At 41.0% G+C, this 23,378-nt stretch overlaps 1 protein-coding gene across 1 annotated transcript in view; it reads left to right on the top strand.

Annotated features, from left to right (window-relative positions):
• The window catches only part of FRRS1 (ferric chelate reductase 1), a 31,632-nt gene extending 10,067 nt beyond the window's left edge, over positions 1-21,565 (top strand). Inside the window, exons 6-18 of the mRNA XM_018572638.1 lie at positions 380-474; positions 1,739-1,883; positions 3,016-3,198; positions 5,569-5,667; positions 8,429-8,576; positions 8,652-8,765; positions 10,121-10,236; positions 11,753-11,839; positions 14,296-14,393; positions 15,689-15,747; positions 18,752-18,895; positions 20,093-20,154; positions 21,458-21,565. Of these exons, the coding sequence (XP_018428140.1) occupies positions 380-474; positions 1,739-1,883; positions 3,016-3,198; positions 5,569-5,667; positions 8,429-8,576; positions 8,652-8,765; positions 10,121-10,236; positions 11,753-11,839; positions 14,296-14,393; positions 15,689-15,747; positions 18,752-18,895; positions 20,093-20,154; positions 21,458-21,550 (1,443 nt within the window). The 3' untranslated portion in view covers positions 21,551-21,565. The remainder of the gene's footprint in view (positions 1-379; positions 475-1,738; positions 1,884-3,015; positions 3,199-5,568; positions 5,668-8,428; positions 8,577-8,651; positions 8,766-10,120; positions 10,237-11,752; positions 11,840-14,295; positions 14,394-15,688; positions 15,748-18,751; positions 18,896-20,092; positions 20,155-21,457) is intronic.
• Positions 21,566-23,378: the final 1,813 nt, after the last annotated feature.

Below are 23,378 nucleotides of genomic sequence, written 5' to 3'. Positions count from 1 at the left end.
TTTTTTTTTTTTTTTTTTCTTGGTTACAATGGTCACCAGTACAAATAAAAGAGTGACTCTTCCCAGTGAGGAAACGCAGCACTAAAAGTTAATGGAGGGTCTGACCTCTTCCCACTCTGTCCAAAACTAAAAAAAAAAAGGTTTTACCTAGAGATACAAACTTTACATTTTTTGTAATGGGCGTTAAAATAGCAATTTTCTGTCCAGCAACTTGTGGCTGTGGAAAGTAATTAGTAGTAAGCTGACATTGCTGTAGAATCTAAATATATGGTTGAAAACTGTTGCTGGCGCATTGTGCGTACTTGAAACCTGTCTACAGGTGAAGTCAGCAATTAATGAACTGTAACCTTTTGTATAAGTCAAGTTTTTTTTCCCCTAGGATTCTGCAGTGAGTCAGACCAGCAAGAGGAGGAAGTCTATGGTGGAAGTCTATTGGATTGCCCCCAGCAATGCTCCACAGCATGTCCAGTTCTTGTATGTGAATATATATTGCTCTATATCTGACTTATAAATGATTGTTTATGTCTGATGAACAACTTGTACTGGGTTAAACACAGAATTACAAATGCACACACAATGTCATTTAGCTTTATGTGATCACAGACCTGCAATAAGTGTGTTGGCGTTACCGAAGGGATTTATACAGGCAGATTCTTTTTAACATTGTGCACCATGATGTCACATCCAAAAAATAAAGTGTGGGGGTCTCCTATCTACAAAGATTGACTGAGTTTTACTGCTTTACTCTGTTATGTAAGAATTGGAAGAAGTACTCGGAAGACGTTTGTGCTGATATTTTGTAGTTCTATCAATGTACTGTTAAGAACAATGCATAAAAGTACATTTCCTACTTGTCCTATTTCCCCTTTCTTCCTAATTTAAAGTATAGTTGCTGTCCTAATTGAAAAATCCCCACTATATGTTATGGGTTCCTGTTCACACACCATACCTTTAAAAAAAAATATATATATTTTTACAAATATAATTTTTAGCTGTTTCTTTGGTGGAGGCCTTTGTGCAGGTTCCAGTCTACTCTGAGCAGTTTGTCAGCACAGTACAGACAGGGTTAATTAGAGTAAACATAACTTCCCACAGTCCCCTTTAACATCACATAGGGGGAGCTAGGTAGGAATTTTATGCATAAATCGCTTAAAGCAGAATTCTGGGCAGAATAAAAAGTAACCCTTGCAGTGCTGTCTAGTTGCCCTGCTATTGTGCTGCTGAAGTGGTTTAAGTGTTTTTAACATGAACACTTATTTCTTTTGGTTTTGGATACAGTGGTATAAACTCCTGTGAGGTTTTTATTGTAGCTGAGGAGATTTACTTTCCCTGTATGTCCTGTTTACCCTTTTCACCGGGACTGAAAGTGAGGAGAAAATCCAAAATTGTGACAAGAAATTTTCTGATGTGGATATTTTTGTTTCCAGTGAAAACCTGAGCATTTTCCCTCACTTTGGAGAGAAACTTTTCTGTCACTTCCTTTTGTGTCTACGGGGCAGGAAGTGAAGGGAAATCTCTCCAGTAGCACTCTTCCCTACTCTGTCCAAACTGAAGAAATACATTTTGGCATTGGATCTAGTGAAATGGTCAAATTCAATTCTGTAAATTGGCTGTATGTTCAGATGCTGCAGTGCCGTCCGTCCGTTTTTTTACTACGGGCGGACGGCAAGAGGTTAATGATATCCTGAACATGTATAAATGTTGCACATATTAAACTTCTGATTTGTCTTCCTTCTAGAGTCACTGTTGTTGAAAAATACTCCATATTCTGGGTGAAAATCCCCGGACCAGTTGTTTCTCAAACTACTCCTCCACCGGTCATACAGATTCCAAATACTGCTCCATTACCAATGATGCCAGCCAAGTCAGCTCTAACACAGCGGGTACATCATGTTGTCTAACTGTTCAACTTGTTCAGGCTACATTTGGATGGGATATAAGTAGTAGTCTTGTAGCGTGCGAGCTACCAATTTAATGCAAAAAGTTTGGCTATTAAGTAAAAACTTGTCCCGAAAGCTTTCATCTTCAATAGATTGGGGACGCTAAACTTGGGAGTTTAATCTTAAAAATGCATTCAAGCACCTTACCCATTAACAAACATGTAGCTTATTTGTGTATCACTCAGCTGTAGATCCTCAGATCATCTCTGAATTAGTGCCGACACTGCCCTTCCTTCTGGAGGGTGGCTACTTTTGTTCCCCGTGATCCCTGTGTGTGTTGTAAAGTGGTCACCGCACCAAGCTCACTCCTGTGATGGACTGCAATCTCACATTTAGTTTACTAATGTGTATTGAGATTGTAGTCCATCATTGGAGCAAGCTTGCAGCGGTGGCTACCTTACAACGCACACAGGGACCATAGGGAACAAAAGTAGCCACCCTCCAGAAGGAAGGACGGTGTCGGCTCTAATTCAGAGATGATTTGAGGATCTACAGCCGATTGATACACAAATAAACTACATGTTTGTGAATAGTTAAGGTGCTTTAATGCATTTTTAAGATTTAACTCCCTGAGTTTAGTGTCATTTTAAGATGGCTAATAAAGGGAATCATTACACTTGTTACATTATGATCGGCATGCTTCTTTCAGTTCAGCGATTCCGCAATTATTGAAGGCAGATGATCAGCATGACAGCTGAGCTTCTGTAGTTTTCAATAGGAGTATTGGTGGCCTATATATTTCTCGGATAATTGTTTTCCTTTCATTGAGGAATTTATATTGGCGTGGTACTTCTTTATTATGGTCAGGACTTGAAATGGGTGGGTTTGAAGGGAAGCAGTTTTACTTCAGTTTATTATGTTTTTGAAGTTAAAATGTAATTGCTCTTTAGTTTGCACTATTTACTGCTCGCTGTGTACATTTAGAATGAAGTTAAGTGGTCAGAGTTTTCCAAAACCATAAAACTACACTATTCTGTAGTAATTGAATTCAATGTTATACATATAATTTTAACTAGCAGCATATGTAATATAAAATAAGTGTCTGACTAATGTTTGTGTGATTTCATATATTTAGTTCAGCTCGTTTGGATGTGGCAGCAGTAAATTCTGCGTCAGGAATCCGACTTCTTGTGACCCTGAGCGGGATGCGTGGTGCTCTTTCTTGTCCTTCCAGAAGAAAGCCAACTCCATGCAGATTGAATTGAGCGGACCAGGGAAAGGCTATGTGGCATTTGCCTTGTCACATGACCAATGGATGGTTAGTATGAAGTCTGAAAGCAAATTTGGACCCCAACATGGACCCCAGTGCAAAATAAACCTGGCACCGGTTGTAACCCCTGCATATTAGGCAGTTTTCAGATTGTGTTCAACATGTTTGCCATGTCTACAGAACTTGGTGTACGAAGAGAGGACCAAAAGTTTGCTTAGGTTTCAACTTCCACTCCTAGTGTCTGCTGCTGTATGTTTTGGTTAGTACCCTAAACTATGAACAGCAATGGGGGGAATTTTATCAAAATGATACACAAATAAGATACATGGGGGGGGAATTTATCAAAACTGGAGCAGACAAAATCTGGAGCAGCTCTGCATGGCAACCAATCAGCTTCTCTTTAATTTTCAAATGTTAACTGAACAAACTAATGAAATAAGCTGATTGGTTGCCATGCAGAGCTGCTCCAGATTTTGTCTGCTCCAGTTTTGATAAATTCCCCCCCCATGTATCTTATTTGTGTATCATTCGGCTGTAGCTCCTTAGATCATCTCTCAGGCCCGGTTCACACCTGGGCGTTTTGTAGCGCGTTCGTACGCTCTGCAAACGCTCAAACACCGAAATCCCATTATTTCCTATGGGTATGGTTCACACCTGGGCGTATTACAGGCCGTATGAACGCGCTACAAAACGCCCTACGCCCAAAGAAGTACGGGAGCTTCTTTGGGGCATTTTTGTAGCGCGTATCCATTGGGATACAGCCAGGTAGCCCTCGGAAACACGCGTTTGTTGCACGTTTTTTTACCGCAAATCGCGCAACAAACGCGCATATTCGATACGGCTAGGTGTGAACCCAGCCTAAATTGGTGCTGACACTGTCCTTCCTTCTGGAGGGTGGCTACTTTTATTCCCCACGGTCCCTGTGTTCTACGCCCAAAGAAGTACGGGAGCTTCTTTGGGGCATTTTTGTAGCGCGTATCCATTGGGATACAGCCAGGTAGCCCTCGGAAACACGCGTTTGTTGCACGTTTTTTTACCGCAAATCGCGCAACAAACGCGCATATTCGATACGGCTAGGTGTGAACCCAGCCTAAATTGGTGCTGACACTGTCCTTCCTTCTGGAGGGTGGCTACTTTTATTCCCCACGGTCCCTGTGTGTGTTGTAAAGTAGCCAGTGCTCCAAGCTCGCTCCTGTGATGGACTAAAAATCCTTCATTTGGTTTACTAACTATAGAGAGTGTAGGGTTATTGAGGGCTAACTAAATACTGTGCAGTAGTCCAGATTGTAATGTGTTTTGATTGTATAAAGAGTGCTGTGTGCATAAGTGACTCTTGGGCCTCATTCACACTAAGAGCCGGCATGCACGGCCATATCGGGCCGCTCCCGGGAAGCACAGGTGCTGTGTGTGATTGTACGCAGCAGCCTGTTCTTCTCTATGGGAGTACGTGGCCGCACGCTCACCCGAACTGCACATCCATGTAGGGCTGCAGCTAACGATTATTTTCATAATCGATTAGTTAGCTGATTATTAAGTTCGTTTAATCGGATAAAAAAAAAAAAAAAGGCTCCAGTGATGGACTACTAGTTTCTATTGAGATTGTAGTCCATCACGGGAGCAAGCTTGGCGCGGTGGAAGTAAAAAAAGAGTGTAGTGTGCAATATAGTACATTATACAGCGGCGCAGTACAGAATACCAGCAGCTATAGAGGAATGTAGCAATAGTACATTATACTATAATGTACTATTGCTAGGATTTGTAGTCCTCTATAGCTGGTGGTATTCTGCAGTGCGCTGTATAATGATTACCACTGATCGGGCAGCGGCGTTGATCATGTCGATTTTAATCGACTTAATCGAATAACTGTTGCAGCTCTACATCCATGCGGGTGTCCATGCTCGGACGCAGACAGGATCCAAAAAAAACCTTTATTCAATTCTTTGTACAACAGCACATTGCAGCGTGCTGCACTGTGTTCTAATGTGTTGTGCATTGTGTTGCATGAAAATGCAGGCATGCTGCAATACATCAGCACACTTATGTATAATGAATAGTGGATATGTATGTGCAAGTGATAGGAAGGCGAGTGGTCCACTCCAGCTCTGTTGGTTGACCCTTCTATGTCCTTCACACTGCTATGCTCTTATTTTACCTTTTCTCCTCTATAAGTTACTTCTATGCCCTGTTCTGCTGTCTTTGATTACCCACTGTGTACCTGCATCTCTCTTGACAAGCTAACTGGGTAGTTTTTTTAAGCTAATAGATATTATATTATGCAGTCTTAAGTATAGCATTCTGAAGATCTTATTAGTTAGAAATTAGTATTGGTTTGCAATGATTTAGTGCTGTCATCTTCTGTGGCCCTGTACGTAGTAACTGGTATTTGCTTACAATCTTATATCTTTTGTGTTTTTGCAGGGTGATGATGACTACTACTTGTGTGTGAGAGATGGCCAGACTGTTGATGTAAACCCGGCATACACTACAGGACGAATGCCCCCAGAAACCGCACCCCCGGTAATGTTGGTTTTGCATTTGTGGGGTTTCCCTCCCCTTCTATCTTTTCAAAAGTAAACTATTACTTGTTTGCAGTTTGATTACTAGCTCTAGGAAATCTTGTTCTCATTATATTGTTAGTCTGAATTTATTTAACCCCTTTCTACTAATTTGATCAGACTTTGTATAATGTCTAGGTAAGGCCTTAGGGGAAGATAGGGGTAAAGGCAGTCTTGGCGATATAGTAGGTGAAGATGCATGGTACTGCAAATGGAACATTGACAGAACAGCTGGGTTCCCCAACATCAGATTTATTGCAGGATCTTTAGTGCAGACTGCAGTGCACCTTTGAAGTGAACATGAAGTGGGGTTTAAAAAAGATTACAACCGTCACTTTCACCTTAGTAGGTGTCGCCAAACAAATAATAGGTAGTAGCAATAGTTTGTGATTGACTGTGATGTGAGAAGCGATACAAATTCCTAATTTCATACTTTTTCCATTGACGTGCCAAGGATACTTATTTGTAATTTTGCAGAGAACTAAAGATCATCCTGCAGCAGCTGTAGTGCAAAGCACTTTTATTTCTGTGTTCAGTTTCTTTTTATCTTAGCCCAGTAAGAAGTTTGTTTTCATTATCCTAATTCTAAAGCAGTGCATGAAAATCCCATGAAGTCAGCATTTTTCTAAGTGCTACAAGCACAACTTCTGCCACCAGCAATAATTTCCCAGCTGCATTTTTCACTGTCTGGCTGTTTGCATCAATAAATAGGTGAACGAAAAAAACAGATTGTTATGATGAAAAGCTTATTTCAAAAAGGACAGGTCCGTAAAATAAATGGATAGCTTTGCACCAAATGATTAAAACAAGTACCAGCTATTTCAGCTAATTCTAAACTATATCAATATTTTCCTGTCCTTTTGTTTGCAAAACAAAAATACATTTTATTTGCTTTTTTTTCTTGTTCCTCACCAATTAAGAATAGAACAGGTGTTCTCCGTATTGGAGATTTTAAGTTAAGAATTGGGTAATCACCAGCACTCCTGAAGTAAAAAATCATAAATCCTTGTTTTAACTTATTATATCATCGTCACAATTTGTCATAACGTAGTGTATGGATGTTTCACGTGCACTTCTTACAGCGTCTGGAACCAGAAACAGATATAGTGCTTGTAGTGATAAACACGGATGGCGCCGTGCATCTTCAAATTTAAGTAGAGGATCACCAGCACTCGTGAATATATTTAAATCCTTGTGTTCATTTATTAGAACGTAACGTCACATACATCAGGGCGACATAGTGACGGTCACTTTTCGAGTGCCGGCGATCCTCTACTTAAACAATTTGTCATAAGACGTCAACATTTTGGGGCCATGCAGGGTCTCTTCAAGGCGACATAATGACGTTAATATTGTAAGGATATCTTTGTGAAGATGCATAAAGTTTCAGGCTTTAACTAGGAACCACAGGCATCTGGCTATAGAAGAAAGCAGCGTGCATCCAGTTAACTAATTAAATTAAACAATCATTCTAATTGTATTTGAAGATTTGTCAGGGTGTGCGGACATTAATGCTCTAAAAGTCTACATGAAAGGTTCTGAGAAATTTTATGTGGCATGTAATCTCATTACCTAACCAAATTCATGTTTCCTTTTATTTGGTTAAACTTATTTTAGATTATTTGCCTTCTAAGAATTAAAACAGAAGTTCCAATTATGTAAAATACTAATGAAATGTACATTTTCTTTCTGATTGGTTGAGGGACACAAGCAGTCTTATCCTTTTGGGTTATACTGCCACTTGCCTTTTTTTTTTCTTTCTAGACCATTTTTTTCTTCAGTCAAGACTCTGTTACATTTCTTCTGCCCCCCTCACCCCCAATCGACAGCTATCTGAAACAGTTGTTCTCTCCCTGGCTTTTTTGGAATGTTCCCCATCCTGAACCGGCTGGAAGGATTAGCCTGGAATTGAACTTTGGGCACTAGGTTCTGTGTAGGGCGCTTTCCAGACTTTGTCTTAAGTACTGGTTAATTTGGATGTGAGTGTTTTCCAGCCGCCATGTCTCTGAGGACTCGCTTAGTAGGCAAGTCATGCTGAGCACCAGTAGTCCCTACTTTTTTTCTTTTTTTGGCTTCTGGACAATTATTTCCAGTTTCCCATCAGCTATTGCGGAGTTAACACTGCAAGTGTGACGTTGTCTGCTGGTTGGAGTGTCGGACGGGCGTGCTCTGTGCTCTTTCCTGCAATACAGCATAGAGGAAGTATCTTCCCACTGCTTCTTTAGTTGTAGAGCCATGTGGAACTTTGATCTTTAATCCATTTCTTCTGCCTTCCTACAGTGACTTGTCACTCTAGCCATCTAATTCCCAGGTCACTGACCCTAATCTGCTACTATCGGTCCAAGTTTCGTGAGTACTTGAGGTCTTGCCTCTTACCCTGCCTTTTCAGCCTGTATGTTGTTTAAACACTTTACAGCCGCAACATGTCTGACTCTAGCTCCATTCCTACATACATCGTAAAGCGTCCCTTTTAGTTTCTCGACTCCCTCAAAGTCGGGGTCCACTAAGCTTGGTTGCAGTCTTGTGGCATCCCTATTGTGGGTTACTTGGAAGCATCTTCCAGTGGGGACACTTGTTCCTGTGACAACTGTTTAGGAGGGATTTCCCTCACATTGTAGACCTTCTCTATCCAATAATGAGGAAAAATGTGATTTAGATGTAAAGTAAAATGTTTTGTCTATCCATACTATAGTGACAAGTATCATGTTATGTCATGGCTACAGGAGGTTCTGCAAGACATCGCGTGGAGTGTGGCAGACGGAGTCCTTCAGTGTTCTTTCCGTAGGGACATCAGGATCCCATCGTCTTCAGAGAGGTTTCCTTTGGATGGCAATTACTACATATTCTTAGCTGATGGAGATGCCGAGAATGGTATAGCTCTATACTTTTAATCTTGCAGCCCTTTTTTAATGAACCGCACTGTAACTGATAAATATTGTTTTAAAGGAATGATCAAAAGACATCATAGACAGCCCCTCATAACCAGCAAAATGTTTAATGTTAGTGGATCTCCTAAAGACGTTGGAGGATCAAGGTCTCCGGTACTCATCAAATTTCATGGTAAGTTAGTGCTTCTTTGACTGATATATATTTTTAATATCGTTCCTTTTAATTAAGCATGTGCTAAGCTATCTGCGTTTACATTCTAATTACCCCCCTCCAGTATTGCCATGCAATGTAATGTTGTCCATGTGAGTTGCTATGAGGTACTCAATAGAGCTTTATTACAAAATTAAGTGGCCTATCATCAGAGCTCATTCAGTATTTTTCTATAGTTTCCTTTCTTAGAAACAAATGGAACAAGTCTTGCGCTCCTGATTTTCGAATCTCAGGATACTTTGTAACTGTAATATAATTGAATATAAACATTAGATGGCAGTGTTGTGTTACGTAGTATTTCATTCCTTAAGAGAACTATGGGGTAACCTTTTTATTTAACCTTTTTTTTGTCCCCCCATGACCCTCTTTAGGGTCATGGGGGGACATATACTAATGTCCTCCCGTGACCCTATCGCCTGCTATATCCTCCGAGCGCCGCAGCTGGGACGGATCCCGGCAATACTGTTGAGATCTCCCCACTGGCTGACTGACAGCTGGCTCTGCCTATCTAGAGGCAGAGCCAGCTGTGCCCGCCCCCTCCCCCATCCATTCCTCTAGTCAGCACTGGAGGATCGGAGAGGGGAGCGGGGGATCCCTGCGGGGAGCGGTGACTGAAGGCACCGCTCTCTGTAGGGAGATGATCGGGAAGTGAGCAAGCGACAGTATGTGTTCGCTCACTTCCCGATCAAAAGAGCTGACTTGTGACAGTTTCCTTGTCACACGTCGGTTCTAACTATGAGGATGGCTGTAAATCACTCGCCTCATAGTCCTCCTTTTTAAATTTATGTACCCTTGCAATACTTATAGGCATTTGTATACTATGAGCATATAGGAAGACCGCCCTTGTGCAAGCAATAAGGAAGGATTGTTGGGATAACATTCAGACTGGTCAAATAAGTTTCCATCCATTACCAAAGGTGTAGATTTAATAATCCTCTGTCCGCCATACAGTGCTTATAGTGTAAAGCCAACAATTTTGGGGTTTTTTCCTTCTGGTCTAAAGATGCAACAGAAAGTTAAATGAAATCTCTCCAAGTAACAGGTATCCCCCTCTCGGACAGTTGTTACTGGAACAAGTGGTTTCATTGGAATTTACCATTGCCTTTTTGTTCTAGTGACTACTGTAAACCTGAGGGTTTCCCCTCATCTCATTAGCAGTGGTCAAAAGTACAAATAGGGGGGTAAATCAGACTCCTATAAAAACTCGTCAGTGTGTGTCTAACCTTTTCATATTCTGTATTTGAAATCTATTCAAATGGCAACAGGAACAATCACTGAGCTGGGACAGATTTTTCTATTACCTTTCCTTTTAATAGGTGCTATGATGTTCCTGGCCTGGATGACCACAGTTAGCATTGGTGTTCTTGTCGCCCGCTTTTTCAAACCTGTCTGGCCAACATCGTCATTGTGTGGGCAGAAAGTCTGGTTCCAGGTAAGAAACAGATCATTACACTATATTGGACAGATAAGTCTATTTTAGTTAGGAAAACATGTACAATCTGTAAGCTAAATGGAAGAGGTAATGTGCAAGGTGAAATAAAAATTTAACTATGTTAATATTAATAACAATTTATATAGCGCCAACAGTTTGTGCAGTACTTTACAATATAAGAACATTACAGTTACAATTCAAGATGTTTAGAAGGCCCCTACACAATCTAAAATATAACAAAAAGATGCAAATTAATATTTCATATGTACTATTACTATCCTGGTGTCCAAAATAGCCCAGTTAGAGATTAGTTTGGCAAGTTCTGTACTAGACCTAGACCTCTGCTTGCCTGTTAAAGGAAACAACACCTTAGACAAATTTTATAAACGGAGGGGGAAAAGAAAGTACCTTTTTTATTTTATTTTTCCTTTTAATTGTTTTGTTACCGCCCTTATTCTCCTATGTTTTTGTATATGTCCTTTAAAGGAGAACTATTGGCAGAGGATACAACAAATTATTTTAATGTTGCTGAAACTGCTGAAGTGCTCCTATTCCCATGGCTCTGTATATTGCCTCAGCCCTTGTCAATGTCGTGTATCCTAGGTGGCCAACTCTGCAATGTGGAGGAAAAGTAATGTGTGTGTGTGTGTGTGTGTGTGTGTGTGTGTGTGTGTGTGTGTGTGAGAAATAAAGGAATTCGCATAGTGAATGCAATGCTTGTATGCATTAACCACTTGTATTAACCTTCCAGGCCAGGTCATTTTTCAGTATTCAGCGCTGCAGTACTTTGACTGACACTTATTCCGTCACGCAACGCTGTACTGAAATGAATTTTATATCGTTTTTTTGGGGGGGACACAGAGCTGGCGCAAACGAGTTATCACATACAAGCGATCGGACTTCTTTACAGACGCTGGACTGCTAGTATGTAAACAGCCATCGCTGGCTCTTTCAAATTTTGACAGTTTCCCGCTCGTGTGCGGGCACAAAGGACATTTTAAGACGCCCACACAGATCCAGAAGGCTCCCGTTCGGCCATTTCCCTACGTTCGGCAGACGGGAGGTGGTTAATTACCTACATGTATTGGAATGCAGTTTTTTTTTATTTGCAGTTGTGGTCTCTGAAAGTATCCCTTACCTTTCTGGCAGGCAGTGTCCTAAAACTCTGTTACAGATCTCTGACAGCCACTGGTATTTGACCCCTGTGGGTGCGACACATACCTGCTTCCCCCATGTGCACTGGTTCCTCCCTCCAGCCGTAAATCACTACAGAACACAATAGTGATGTAGGGACAAGCAGAAAAAGCCACAGCATAGCAAATCACTAGGTTTTTAAAAATGCTACATACTAGCTTCACAGCCGTCGTCTTACTCACTATGATCAAATGTCATAACGGCTGCTTAATTTCCCTAAAACGAGCATGTAACCGTTGAAAACAGTCACATTCTTTCCCTAGCAATGTAGCCTGCTCTGCTAATATACTGATTTGTAAACTATTGTCTTCTCTTTTACTAGGTGCATCGTATGCTAATGGTGACCACAGTGGTGCTAACAGCAGTGGCTTTTGTACTTCCTTTTTTATACCGTCGAAAATGGAGCAACGTAAGGGGAAATCTGATCTCTTTCATAGCACAATTGTTCATAGTGTGTGACAAGTCCGGCATGTACAGTAAGATTATACTACCAAGAAATGTACTCATTATAGGGAAAGGGTAGTGTATTTTCAGTGCGTGCATAGTGCACTGTTTACCTTGAAACAGAACTGGAACTATTCCCAGTGCAGCTCTCCCAATGCTGCAATGACATGACCACAAATGTCTTAGATTGAGGCAGTCCAATGGTGACTTCAAAAAGATGAGATTCTTTGTGGTTGGGGTAGTTCTTGTGCGACCTCATGAGATCCCGAGCAGCACAATAGGTGACCTGGTATTACAAATCGATTCATTCATTTAACAGTGGGAAGGAAGTGCGGGACTCCATTTTTCAAAGCTGCTTTTATTTTGACTTTCATATTTGTATACAAGTATTCCTTTATATTTTTGTTGTAACAATTATAGAGACTTTTAGATCAACTGGTAATGGGTTCTTCCCATTATAGTTTTCCTTTTTGAAATGGAGTTAAGATGTCAGCCACAGAGGGCGAGCATTGTTTTCAGTGTCTTAGCGGACTCTTGACTTGCATTGTGAGAAGAAGCAGTTAATACAACGAATTGTGAAGTACTAGTTGCTACTGCTGCTAACCTTTTGAAAATTCTAGTTGCCTGGTTATGCTGAACCTCTACGCAAGTCACTGATCCAGAACAAGTAACCAGATCAGGAAAGTCAGAAACCCTTGTTCAGACTCAAAATAGCTGGCAGCTAGCATTTGCAAAAAGGAGGGTTTTGTGTTAAACTAAATCAAAATTCCTGTTGGCTGATTTAAAATTTTAAAGCCTTAAAATGAAACCTGTTCTGAGTGAAATATTTAGGTTGCCATAGCTGACCTCCTTTAGAAAATGTTAATATTCTGATTACAGTCATTTGCGAGTTACTGACCTGAAACAAGCATTCTGTAATTGAAGTCAAGACATCCCCGTTCTGCATCATTTTTAGAATGCTTCGTAACATAATGATTTTAAACTGATCTCAGTACTTTAATGTGCGACTGCCAGTAATATAACATTTTGAACTTGCTACAGTACCTTTTCCTAATTTAAGCATACTTTTTAATTAATCTTTTTTTTTTACATAAAATGTAAAGAATTTATTATCCGAGCATATATGTCTAAAATGTACAGGTAGTTGTTAGCATACAACATACATGAAAACTGTGCTTGTGCAGAGTAGTTACCACTAAGTAACGAAGAACACTTAATCTATTTGTTAGCAATATGAGTTTACGTAACTGCTTATCTACTTCAGATTGATGCACTGTAATAAAGAGATTTCTAAACAAGAAATTGAGGCATGTGCAGTCAGGGGTTGGGGTTTGAGGACTTAGTGGGCTTTCATGTGTATGTCGCATGTTGTATTGGTGAATTTAATCTTGGTGAGATATTTGGGATTGGTTAATTGAAAAGAGGAGGTGGTGATATGAGATACTAGTAAACAAAAGGGACCTGGAAAAAGGGAGGTAAGGAACTGAGTTGTAGGGGTAGATCACACCTGCAGCCTTTATTTTTATTTTTCCCCCCAGAAACCGAGGGCTGCATTCTACCCATGTATTTCTGTCGGCACAGGTTTCTTTGAAAATGTCTGCTATAAATAGTTCTGCTGAGATTGGAAGCATCATCTCTTCCTTGTGCTAGGCATCCAAGTCATCAGCGAGGGAAGCTGACTGGTGTATGGCTTGCTACTCTGATTTAGGAGATTTGCCTTGAGCTCTTATTTTTACAAATTTTTAAGCTCAGCAGGTAAAGGGTGCTTGTGATCTGTCCAAACTGGTACACGTATATATGATGCTCTTCCATTAAAAGTGTATATACACTTTTAATGGAAGAGCATCACTGTATTGTAAAATGGAAAGCAGTAAATCCAGTGTTTGGGGCTAGTTCATAAACCTGTTATACCCTGCCACATGTGCAAGAATATATTGGACAAAGGGTAGTTTTCGTCAGCAAATATGCATGCCTTTCAATGCATTAAGGCAATGAGATGAGTTTGTTGGCTGGGACTATTGCTCCCCCGAACATATTTTATTATACTGTATAAAAGGTGTTTACAGAAATTTATGGACACCCTGAGTGTTGCATTTACCTTTTCTTCATGTTGCTGAACTAAATTTTGCCTGCCCCAGGCACTGGGTCTTCTGATCTATGGCTGATATTGTGCTGTTCACTGCCTGCAGATCTTTAATACTTAGATGCTTCATTCTTTTCCTATGCTTTCAAGAGCAAGTATGTCTGCACATTAAGAAGAAACCTAAGTATAGGATTGGGAATTGGCAAATGTGTGTTTACATGGAGAGTACTGCTGTGTGCGGGGCATTAAGGTGAGATTGCCCCATTTTACAGATGGCCAGGACTTAGGAAGACCATTAGTCATGTATATGCTAATTGCATGCTCTGCTTTGATTGCAGCGTGCGGGTTATCATCCATATCTGGGTTGTGTTGTTATGGCTCTTTCAGTTCTCCAGCCTGTGATGGCAATCTTCAGACCACCACCTCATAGTCCCAGGTAAGAAATCTGCTACAACAGTTTTTTCTAATACAGACATTGTTGCGCCTTTTAAAGAGAACTTGTCTAAAGAGAAATGCAGAGGCTGCCGTTGCTACCATGCTTCTGGAAAATCTAACACCCTGGTTGTCCTATTGACTGGCTTCAGTATTTCCATCAGCAAAAGTTAAATGTTTTTGGAGCATAAGAATGGCAATAACGTCGGTTCATAAAGTTGATGTCCCCAACCCAAAATAACCGTTTAACAGGACTTCAAAAGTGCCAAGTCTGTACTTCGTAGGAGGCACAGCATAATGCCTTTTTTCTGAACTTCCCAACACCAAAAATAAAATGTTTCCAAAGAGTGGTAAGTGTGTATAGTTGCTCTTGCCTGCCACTATGAAGTACTTTGTGGCACCAGCAGGGGGTGTGCAGGCTTTATCAAAATACTGACTTTTAGGAAGTCAAATTGGGTATCGGGCTTCTAGGTGGCTGCTGAAAAAGGTAGGATGCTCAGGTTTATCTCAAGCTAGGCCGATCAAGATTTACAGGGTTATTCACAAAAGGGTGAAGAGTTAGGAGAAGGCAGGAGAATGAACAATCTAGGCCAAAATAGCTGATCTGGAAAAATTCTCCAATTCAGCTCACTTTCCAGTTCAGCTATGTTGTGCTAGATTGTTCACTTCTCCTGCCCTCTCCAAACTCTTCACCCTTTTTGTGAGTAACCCTGTTAATGTTATTATGTCAGATTTTAGCAAAACTGATGATTTGTGAGCTAGGACACCCATAGAGGAGATGGCACATATTGGATTGTATAACAGTCTTGTGTCTAGGTCAGGCAACACATTTAGGCCTGCCACCCTGAGTGGGACAGTTGGTTAGACGGGTTTAAATCCTATCTGACTGCTGCTCTTTTCTATTAAGGCAGCAACAACCTCTGTTTACACCACCTTGCGGCATACCATAACCAATCAGACAAGTCACATATTCATAATAATGGATTACCTGGCCAAGGCAAATGCTGAAGGGGCAATCAGGTTTTATGTGCACATCTTACTGTTCACCTATATCTATGGGAAGCTTTTATTATGTGGTATGGGGGCTAAATATTATTCAGGGCAGACTTCGAGATCCAAGCCAATTTTGTATTGATGAAATCAATAATGGTAAGCAATAAATCTCTCATATTTGAAGTATGGAGAATATAAATGTAATTGTTACATTTAAGGTACCTTGGTGATCACCTGTGAGTTATTGTACTTTTATATCCATTTTCTTATTTAAACTTTTAATATGTTTTTTTTCTTGATTTTTAGGAGGTCTCTTTTTAACTGGACGCACTGGGGAGGGGGCACAGCTGCCAGAATTATAGCAGGTATGTCATTTAATGTATTTACGTTAGCAATTTGTTGAAATAAGCCTGTCTTGACACTCGGTAAGTTGATGGACAAATGCAGCTTGCGTTCAGGTACATTCAGTCTGCATCTAGGACCATTCACAGTTCATTGGCGCGTTTGACATGCAGTTGACCTGCATGTCAAATGCACTATCTCAGCCTGTAGTTGATCACCTTCTAAGCTGCATCAATCTGCCTCGAGCTGATGGCATATGAACAGAAAACATTGAGCGAACAACTGCTGCTCTCCCTGTAGTTTTTAGAGAGTCATAACCTGAAAAGGACAGAATGGAGAGGAGTTAATTAACCTTTTACACTTGGCTCCCACTGTCCTAGTTATACAGGTGAAACTCGAATAATTAGAATATCGTGCAAAGTTCATTTATTTCACTAATGCAACTTAAAAGGTGAAACTAATATATGAGATATACATGCAAAGCAAGATAATTCAAGCCGTTATTTGTCATAATTGTGATGATTATGGCTTACAGCTCATGAAAACCCCAAATCCACAACCTCAAAAAAGTAGATTATTACATGCAATCAATAAAACAACGATTGTACATAGAACAATATCGGACCTCTGAAAAGTACAAGCATGCATATGTACTCAGTACTTGGTTTGGGCCCCTTTTGCAGCACTTACTGCAATTACTTTTGCACGATATTCTAATTATTCGAGTTTCACCTGTAGGTTGTCTTTGGATGGATCTTTGGATGGATTGACCTTTTACATTGTATAAGTAAGGGGCTAAAAATCAATGAAAGCATTGTATATTTTAGTTTTAGCATTGTATATTGTAGGATTTATTTGCCAGGCGTAGGCTAATTCCTCTGATAAGCCTTCTGCAAGTGGGGCTGCTTTTTATACCGGTTCCTACTGATGCCTTCTCTAATAAGGACCTTACCCCTCAGTGCCCTTCAGAAACACCTGCTATTTCTTGAAGCACTGGACCCTATGTCCACCCTAGTGTCTTCTTCTGGCATCCTTATTGTAGAACACGAAGATGACCTTCCCTAGAGATTCTGCTTTCTGGACCCTTGCAGTCAGAACTATTCTAAAGGGCTTAATGCTTGCAAGCTTCAACCCAATGGAGCCTCACAGGTGTCTAGTATGGGTAACTATGCGTCACAGACAGTGGACCCTTCCTTAACTGTCAGGAAAATTACCCTCCTTCCCCTTTAAGAGCTTGTAGAGTGTTGGACGATTAAATTTCTCCTCCCCTCTTTGATTCTGTCTCCTTCAGCCTCCCCCACAGTATCTGGTTGCCTAGACTTAAGGAGAGGCATCCAGACGGCATCTATGTACCATAAAGTCTCTGGCATAACCCATCAGTCTCTTAGGGTGAATAGGGTGGTGTCCTCTCCATCCCCTGTTGCACGGGTGTCCTTATCTGGAGCTTAACTCTGGTTCTCGAAAACTTTTGGTCTTCATTTCTTTGATCCCAACGTGAGTTTGTTTTTTGACCTGGATTCTGTTGGACATCACTTAGGTGTTGTAAGTAGGGATGCACCAATACCAATCCTAGTATTACTGTAATACTGAATATTTGGTAAATGCTACAATACTTACCTTCGATACCGGAACTTCCAGTCAGAGGCAGATCTCCCTCTGACCGGCAGAGCCGTGGGAGTATGGAGCCGGCTTCCTTTCCAATCAGGAAGCCGCCGGGTGGTGGGTTATGACCTGCCTCACGACTTCCTGATTGCTTAGGAAGCCGGCTTCCTAGCCAATCAGGAAGCCGGGTGGCACGTAATGACCCACCTTTCGGCTTCCTGATTGGTAAGGAAGCCAGGCTGCCTACCAACAAGTGAAGCTGGCTTCCTAGCCACTCGGGAATCGGGTCATGACTCACCGCCCGGCTTCCTGATTGGCCAGGAAGCCTCAGTAAGTAAAGCCAGTGTTTTTTTGCTAGAACACCGGCTGCACTGGCAAGCAGGAAGTCGGGCGACCGGTCATGATCCAACGCTCCACTTCCTGATAATCGGGGCACACTGCACCCGTACTCGGTCACAGCACCGGTACATGGTATTGGCGAGTACTGAAAAAAAAAAAAATCAGAACTCGTACTCGATGCCAAAAGAACGGTATAGGTGCATCCCTACTTATAAGACATTCACCTTGGAGAAGGGTTGGGAGTTCTTCCTTTGACTGGACGAGTGGCCTGGTCTCTATGCTGGACAATGCTCAGAGTTCTCCTCTCCACCACACTGTCTACATTAGACATTGCATTGCCATCAGGCTCTCATCAACTGGTAGTCTGAACTCCAGAGAGCTATGCACACCTGAATGTGGCATGGCACGAAGAAACCATCGCTGGAGGGCCTTGTGTTCCCCTGCATAGTCGGTAGGCAGCACTTGCTGAGATCCTGCTGCAGGTACTTCATGTTTGGAGGCCTTCGTGGGACCTGATGGCTTGGAGTTGATCTATCCTTCCATAGTTGATCCGTTTCCCTGGAATTCTTTACTTGCGTCTGTCCTTAGGTGTATATGTTTTGAGCTGTGTGGCTAAGGTTCCTGCTCCTTGCTCTACAACTGTGCTCTTGAGGACTGACTCTCAAAACACCTGAACAATGCCTGCAATCCAGTCTGATTGTTCAGCTATTTTGACAGCCGGCTGGCCGACTAGCAAGATACTGAAGCTTGGCCCAGCGGAAGATTCCTCCATCCACACACTATAGCGTAGATGGAGGAATCTGTTGCACTTTTTCCATCTGACCATAGAAAATCTGCAGAAAATCTATAGGTGTATGGCAAGCTTTAGTTCCATATTCTGAATTAGGTTACATCCCTCTTTACCCTTGTAGGGGAAACCTTGGCATCCTAGTTCCTTTTATTCAGTCAGGCTTACAACTTTTCAGCAGTGTCCCAACCTCCTCGATGGGGCAGTATAAACTGACCTAAGGAAAAAGATTTTACAACATTTTTTTATTTTATTTTTTTTATTTTTTTATGGACTAAACATTATTTCCTGTATTGTAGTGGCTGCAATATTCTTGGGTATGGACTTACAAGCGCTGGAACTCCCAGATCCTTGGGACACCTACACGATGGTTGGCTTTGTACTATGGCATGTGTGTATCGACATTTTGCTGGAGCTGCACAGCTTCTGTCTCCTGCGCAGAGGTGAGCTTTGTTGGTAGTCTCTTCTCCTGGCCTCAAAGTCTGGAGCCACTTTCTGAAGATCCCAGAACCTGTTTTTGAAGTTGAATAATTACAGGATTTATTGATTCTGTGAGCTTCTGTAAAGAAGAAAACTGCTTTATATAGGGTGCTGTTCTGTGGCTTTCAGGTTAAAATAACTTGATGCTTGGGGTCCCTGATATAAAACTGACAGGCTTACTTAGCTGGGAAGGAGCAACATGCAAGCTGCAGTAGCCGATTGCATCCAGTTGAAGTAGCCTGTCTCTGCTTTGGATTATCGCACTGTGCTCCATAAGCCCAGTAGTGTCTCCAGCAGCGGTACTGTGAAACTTTGGGGTCCCATGACAGTCGCCTATATTGAGGCTTTGCTTCAATGGCACATAAAAACTTTGGCATTACAAATGTATTTTACATGCAAGAAGTATATAAATACCTGCATTTGACTTAATTTTGGCATCTCTTGTACAGCACTATAGTGACTATAGAGGCAGTACATATAGGCCAGCGAGGTGACCTGAACTATCTGTTGATATTTCTTCTGTGTCCTGTCATAGGCTGGGAGTGGGCAGGGGACCTAGCTGGTTTACTTAACTGCATTAGACAAACATATACGTGTGTGTGTATATATGTACACATGTATGTGTGTATATGTATGACATCAATATTACCAAGGTCCAGCATGGCTTTGTTGTTTTGGCACGCCATTAGTTGCCATAGTTACTAGGGATGCACCGATGCTGGTTTTTCGGTATAGAGTACTGATATTTTTTTTCAGTACTCGCCGATACGGAGTACCAATACCGGCATCACGAGGTAGCGTGGGCTCGGCTTCCCGGCCATTCAGTCATGACCCGCCGCCCGGCTTCCTGATAGGGTCAGAAAGCCAGGCTGCCTCGCAGTGTCGCAAGGCAGTGTGAAGCCGACTTCCTAGCCAATCAGGAAGCCGGGAGGCAGGTCATGACCTGCGTCCAGCTTTCTGATTGGCCGGCAAGCCAGCTTCTTGCTCCCCTGTGTCAGTTCCAGTACCGGTGCATCCCTAATAGTTACTATTGTGATAATGTAGTCTGCAGGTAAACGGCTTATTTTACACCATCCAATCACGTTTATAAACTTGAAATGCATTCTTCTTATTTTGGTTGTGAATATACAGAAATATTTTACTCTTTCTGCTCATCACAGAATCCAAAATAATGGAAGAGGATCGGGTTCATATTCTAAATCCTATATTTATTGGGGAAAAGGTGAGTATCTTGTTGACATTCATAAACCTTCACTTTGTTGACATTCATAAACCTTCCCTTTTTTTTTGTTTAAGATGTGTCTATGTAACTGTACAGCTGTATATTTTAATTTTAAAGTATATTTCCACTTTTGCAGACAAAACCTCTCTACAGTATGTTTGTTTTTTCTGATCCCATTCACACAACATAACTTCTTAACATAAAATCTTCCTTTTTAGATGTCTGTGCAGCTGTCCTTGGGAGCTTCTCTGTACAATTTCAAAGTGACTGGAGAACTCTAGCTGTCCTGATAGAAAGAGCAGGGACACTGAGCTTCCTCTCACTCGCATACAATGCTTCTAGATACTTAACAATGTTCAAATCTTAGGTTAATATAATAAAATAGGTTGAATATCAACTCCCCCGCCCTTTGCATGCTAGAGGGAAATCCAGTGTAGAGAAAAACTTTTAGGAAAGAGAAAGTAAAATGTAAACGGCTTTTAAAAAAAAATACGTTTAAGTTCTGCTATGCGAGAACATGCGACAAACATAAAATAGGTACTATCCTAATGTTGCAGCCAAATTGGAAATACACGAAGTGAATCGGCTGACTCTTGGTGCACCTGTTACTAATTTCTATTTTACTGAATTAGAGATTTGTTTATTAGTCACAAGAGGGAGCTCTCAGTAGCTTACTATATATTAGTCCTTGATCTTGTAGAGCGATGGACCTGAAAATATTTCTCGTAACCATATGTTGTGTTTTCTGACTTTTAACATGGATAGTATCTTATTGAAATGGCTTACACTTTAAGTCTCATCTCCAGACAAAGCTTATTTCATTTTAAATGGCATGTAGGAGGATAAAGCCCCCCACTGTTTGTTTTTTTTCTGTAAGGACGGGAATGATGTGAATGGTGATGGAAAATTTCTCTGATAGTGGGAAAGATTTTGAACTTCTGACATTTTATAGTTCTTCATGTCTTCCTGTCTTGGTGACAACTGCTCCCCCTATTTCTTGTATGAGCTTCACAGGGACAAAGTAAGGCAACATTTGCTCAATATGGGGTTACAGACAAAGTAAAAACCTTCCCCACACTATGCGAACATAAAAGCTGTGACGGGAGATGGGCTTAATTCTCAGTCTGTGCTTTCCCACTGTGTGATCAGCATCACTGTTGGACTTTATTATAAGGGTTCATGTGTTCTCCTGTAACTCACATATTCGGCACAAGAGGGCGCTGCTGTCTCTTCCTTTGTTGTGCTTTGTGACCTGTTGGATCCCTGTTACTGTTTTGCCTGACTGCTATTTTTATATTGCCAGGGCCACACCTTTAAGAAGATTGTGCTGACAGTATACATCTGTGGAAACTTTGCCTTTTTGATAACATTCCTGGCTGCAATCTACCAACTTTGACCACATTCAGGAAAACGTGCCTTTTTTATTGCTGGTGTAGCTATGCAAGCCTGCTTAGCATGTGCCTGCATGTCGCACAAGTCTGGACATTTGGTGATGCTGTTGTAAGGATGTCTTCAAGCTACAGTTATAGAAATACATTATGCACCTCAATTCCTCAAGTGACTGTTCACCTAAATCATGGAGTGCCTTTTAAAAATGATCTAACAATGTACGGGTTGTTTATATATTTTTCTTGGGTACCAAGTTGCTGATACACCGTTGCATAGCTGCCACAAATCGCTTGCCGAACCACTAGTGGCGACTGATTAACAGACTTCCACACTGTTGGTCTTTTAGATAAATAGAATCTTATCTGTTCATATGGAGAAAAATTAATTTGGAATATTTGTAGTGTGCCTACAACAGAGAACCTGGTTCCAAGAAAACAGCAGATGAATTCTGAATGGAGAGAAATATGGGGACTGTAATTGCAGAACTCCTTCTTAAAGTGCTAGTTGCCTAGCTGTCTCAGGCTTGATAAATGACCCTGGCACCCAAAACAAACACGTGGAAAGTGGAGTCCTAATGCCTTATCTGTCTATTTTATTCTAGTCCATAAGTATTGAAGCCATTAGATCAATATGACATCCAGTATTTTCAGAAGGAGAGTTGAGCAGTGGTGGCCTCCATATTCCCCCAGAATGTTTTCCTTAATAATTGCACTTTGTGCAAACGTAATGCAAATCAGCATAACTCATATTTACCAGTCCGATTAAAGAAGGGGTAATATCTGATTAGCTGCTATGTATTCCATCACATACATACTTTTGTCTTGTAAACTAATCTGGCAGATTGTCTTTTGGCTTGTCAGTGGTCAGTCTAGAAATTGTAGATTGTGTGCTTTTATAATGCTGTTAATCTGAGTTGATAGACGAACGCTGTATTTCTCCCAATTTGTTCATCAGTGTGCTATTTGGGGAAAAAAAAGTCCTAGTGTAGCACTTCTGATAACTTGTATTGCTCAGGGACTACAGTATGACAATCTTCATGCACTGCATGTCCATTAGGTAGCTGAATGAGGAAGTGGTGCTCTTTGCTGGACTCTTTTTAATGTAAAATAAATGAATGTGCTGGAGAATGCAATGGGAAGAAGGGAACACTTGCATAACAAAGGGTACCAGGGTAAGCAAACTTTAATGAATGAAACTACTGAATTATTATTGGCTGACCAAAGTTTTTAAAGATGCAAGCTTTTGGGATTCCTTAGATTCCTTCTTCAGGCCTGAAGGAATCCCCAAAGCTTGTACTATTCATTTTATAAAATGCTCAGGAAATATAAATCTCTTTTAAATAATTTATTTGAAATGTCTTATTTGGTATACAGATTTATGGTTGTCCATAGAGACTACTGGTCTCCCTGATATCCCTAAATGAACCATTTATTGCAATATGTGTGTACAGATTTGTATGTAAAATAAAGTTTTACAAGTACCAATACCTGTACAGGTATTCTGATCCTGTGCTTGGTTGCTTTTCTTGAAGGACATTCAGGCAGAAGAGGGGTATAGAAGTGACCGGTGGTAAACTATGAAATCACTCGTTAGTTTTGTGTAGGAAAATACTGTATATATTGTAAACTCTACAACCTTAAGACTTACATTTTTAGGTCTTTTTAATGTCAATGAACTCTCAAAACGTATACATATTAGTGCTCTTAAAGTAGATGTAAACTCTAGAGGCTTAGCTTGCAGAGACGCATTTTTGGAACGTTGTCATTGACGCCAGTTGAGGCATTTGGTAAGCTTTGCAGGCTGCCAATACCTACAAAATATTGATGGAGAGATCA

Source organism: Nanorana parkeri, unplaced genomic scaffold (genome assembly GCF_000935625.1).
Source record: "Nanorana parkeri isolate BGI_ZX_2015 unplaced genomic scaffold, ASM93562v1 scaffold2091, whole genome shotgun sequence".
Lineage (NCBI taxonomy): Eukaryota > Metazoa > Chordata > Amphibia > Anura > Dicroglossidae > Nanorana > Nanorana parkeri.
The sequence above is the reverse complement of the archived record's forward strand: the minus strand, read 5'-3'. Positions and strand labels throughout refer to the sequence as shown.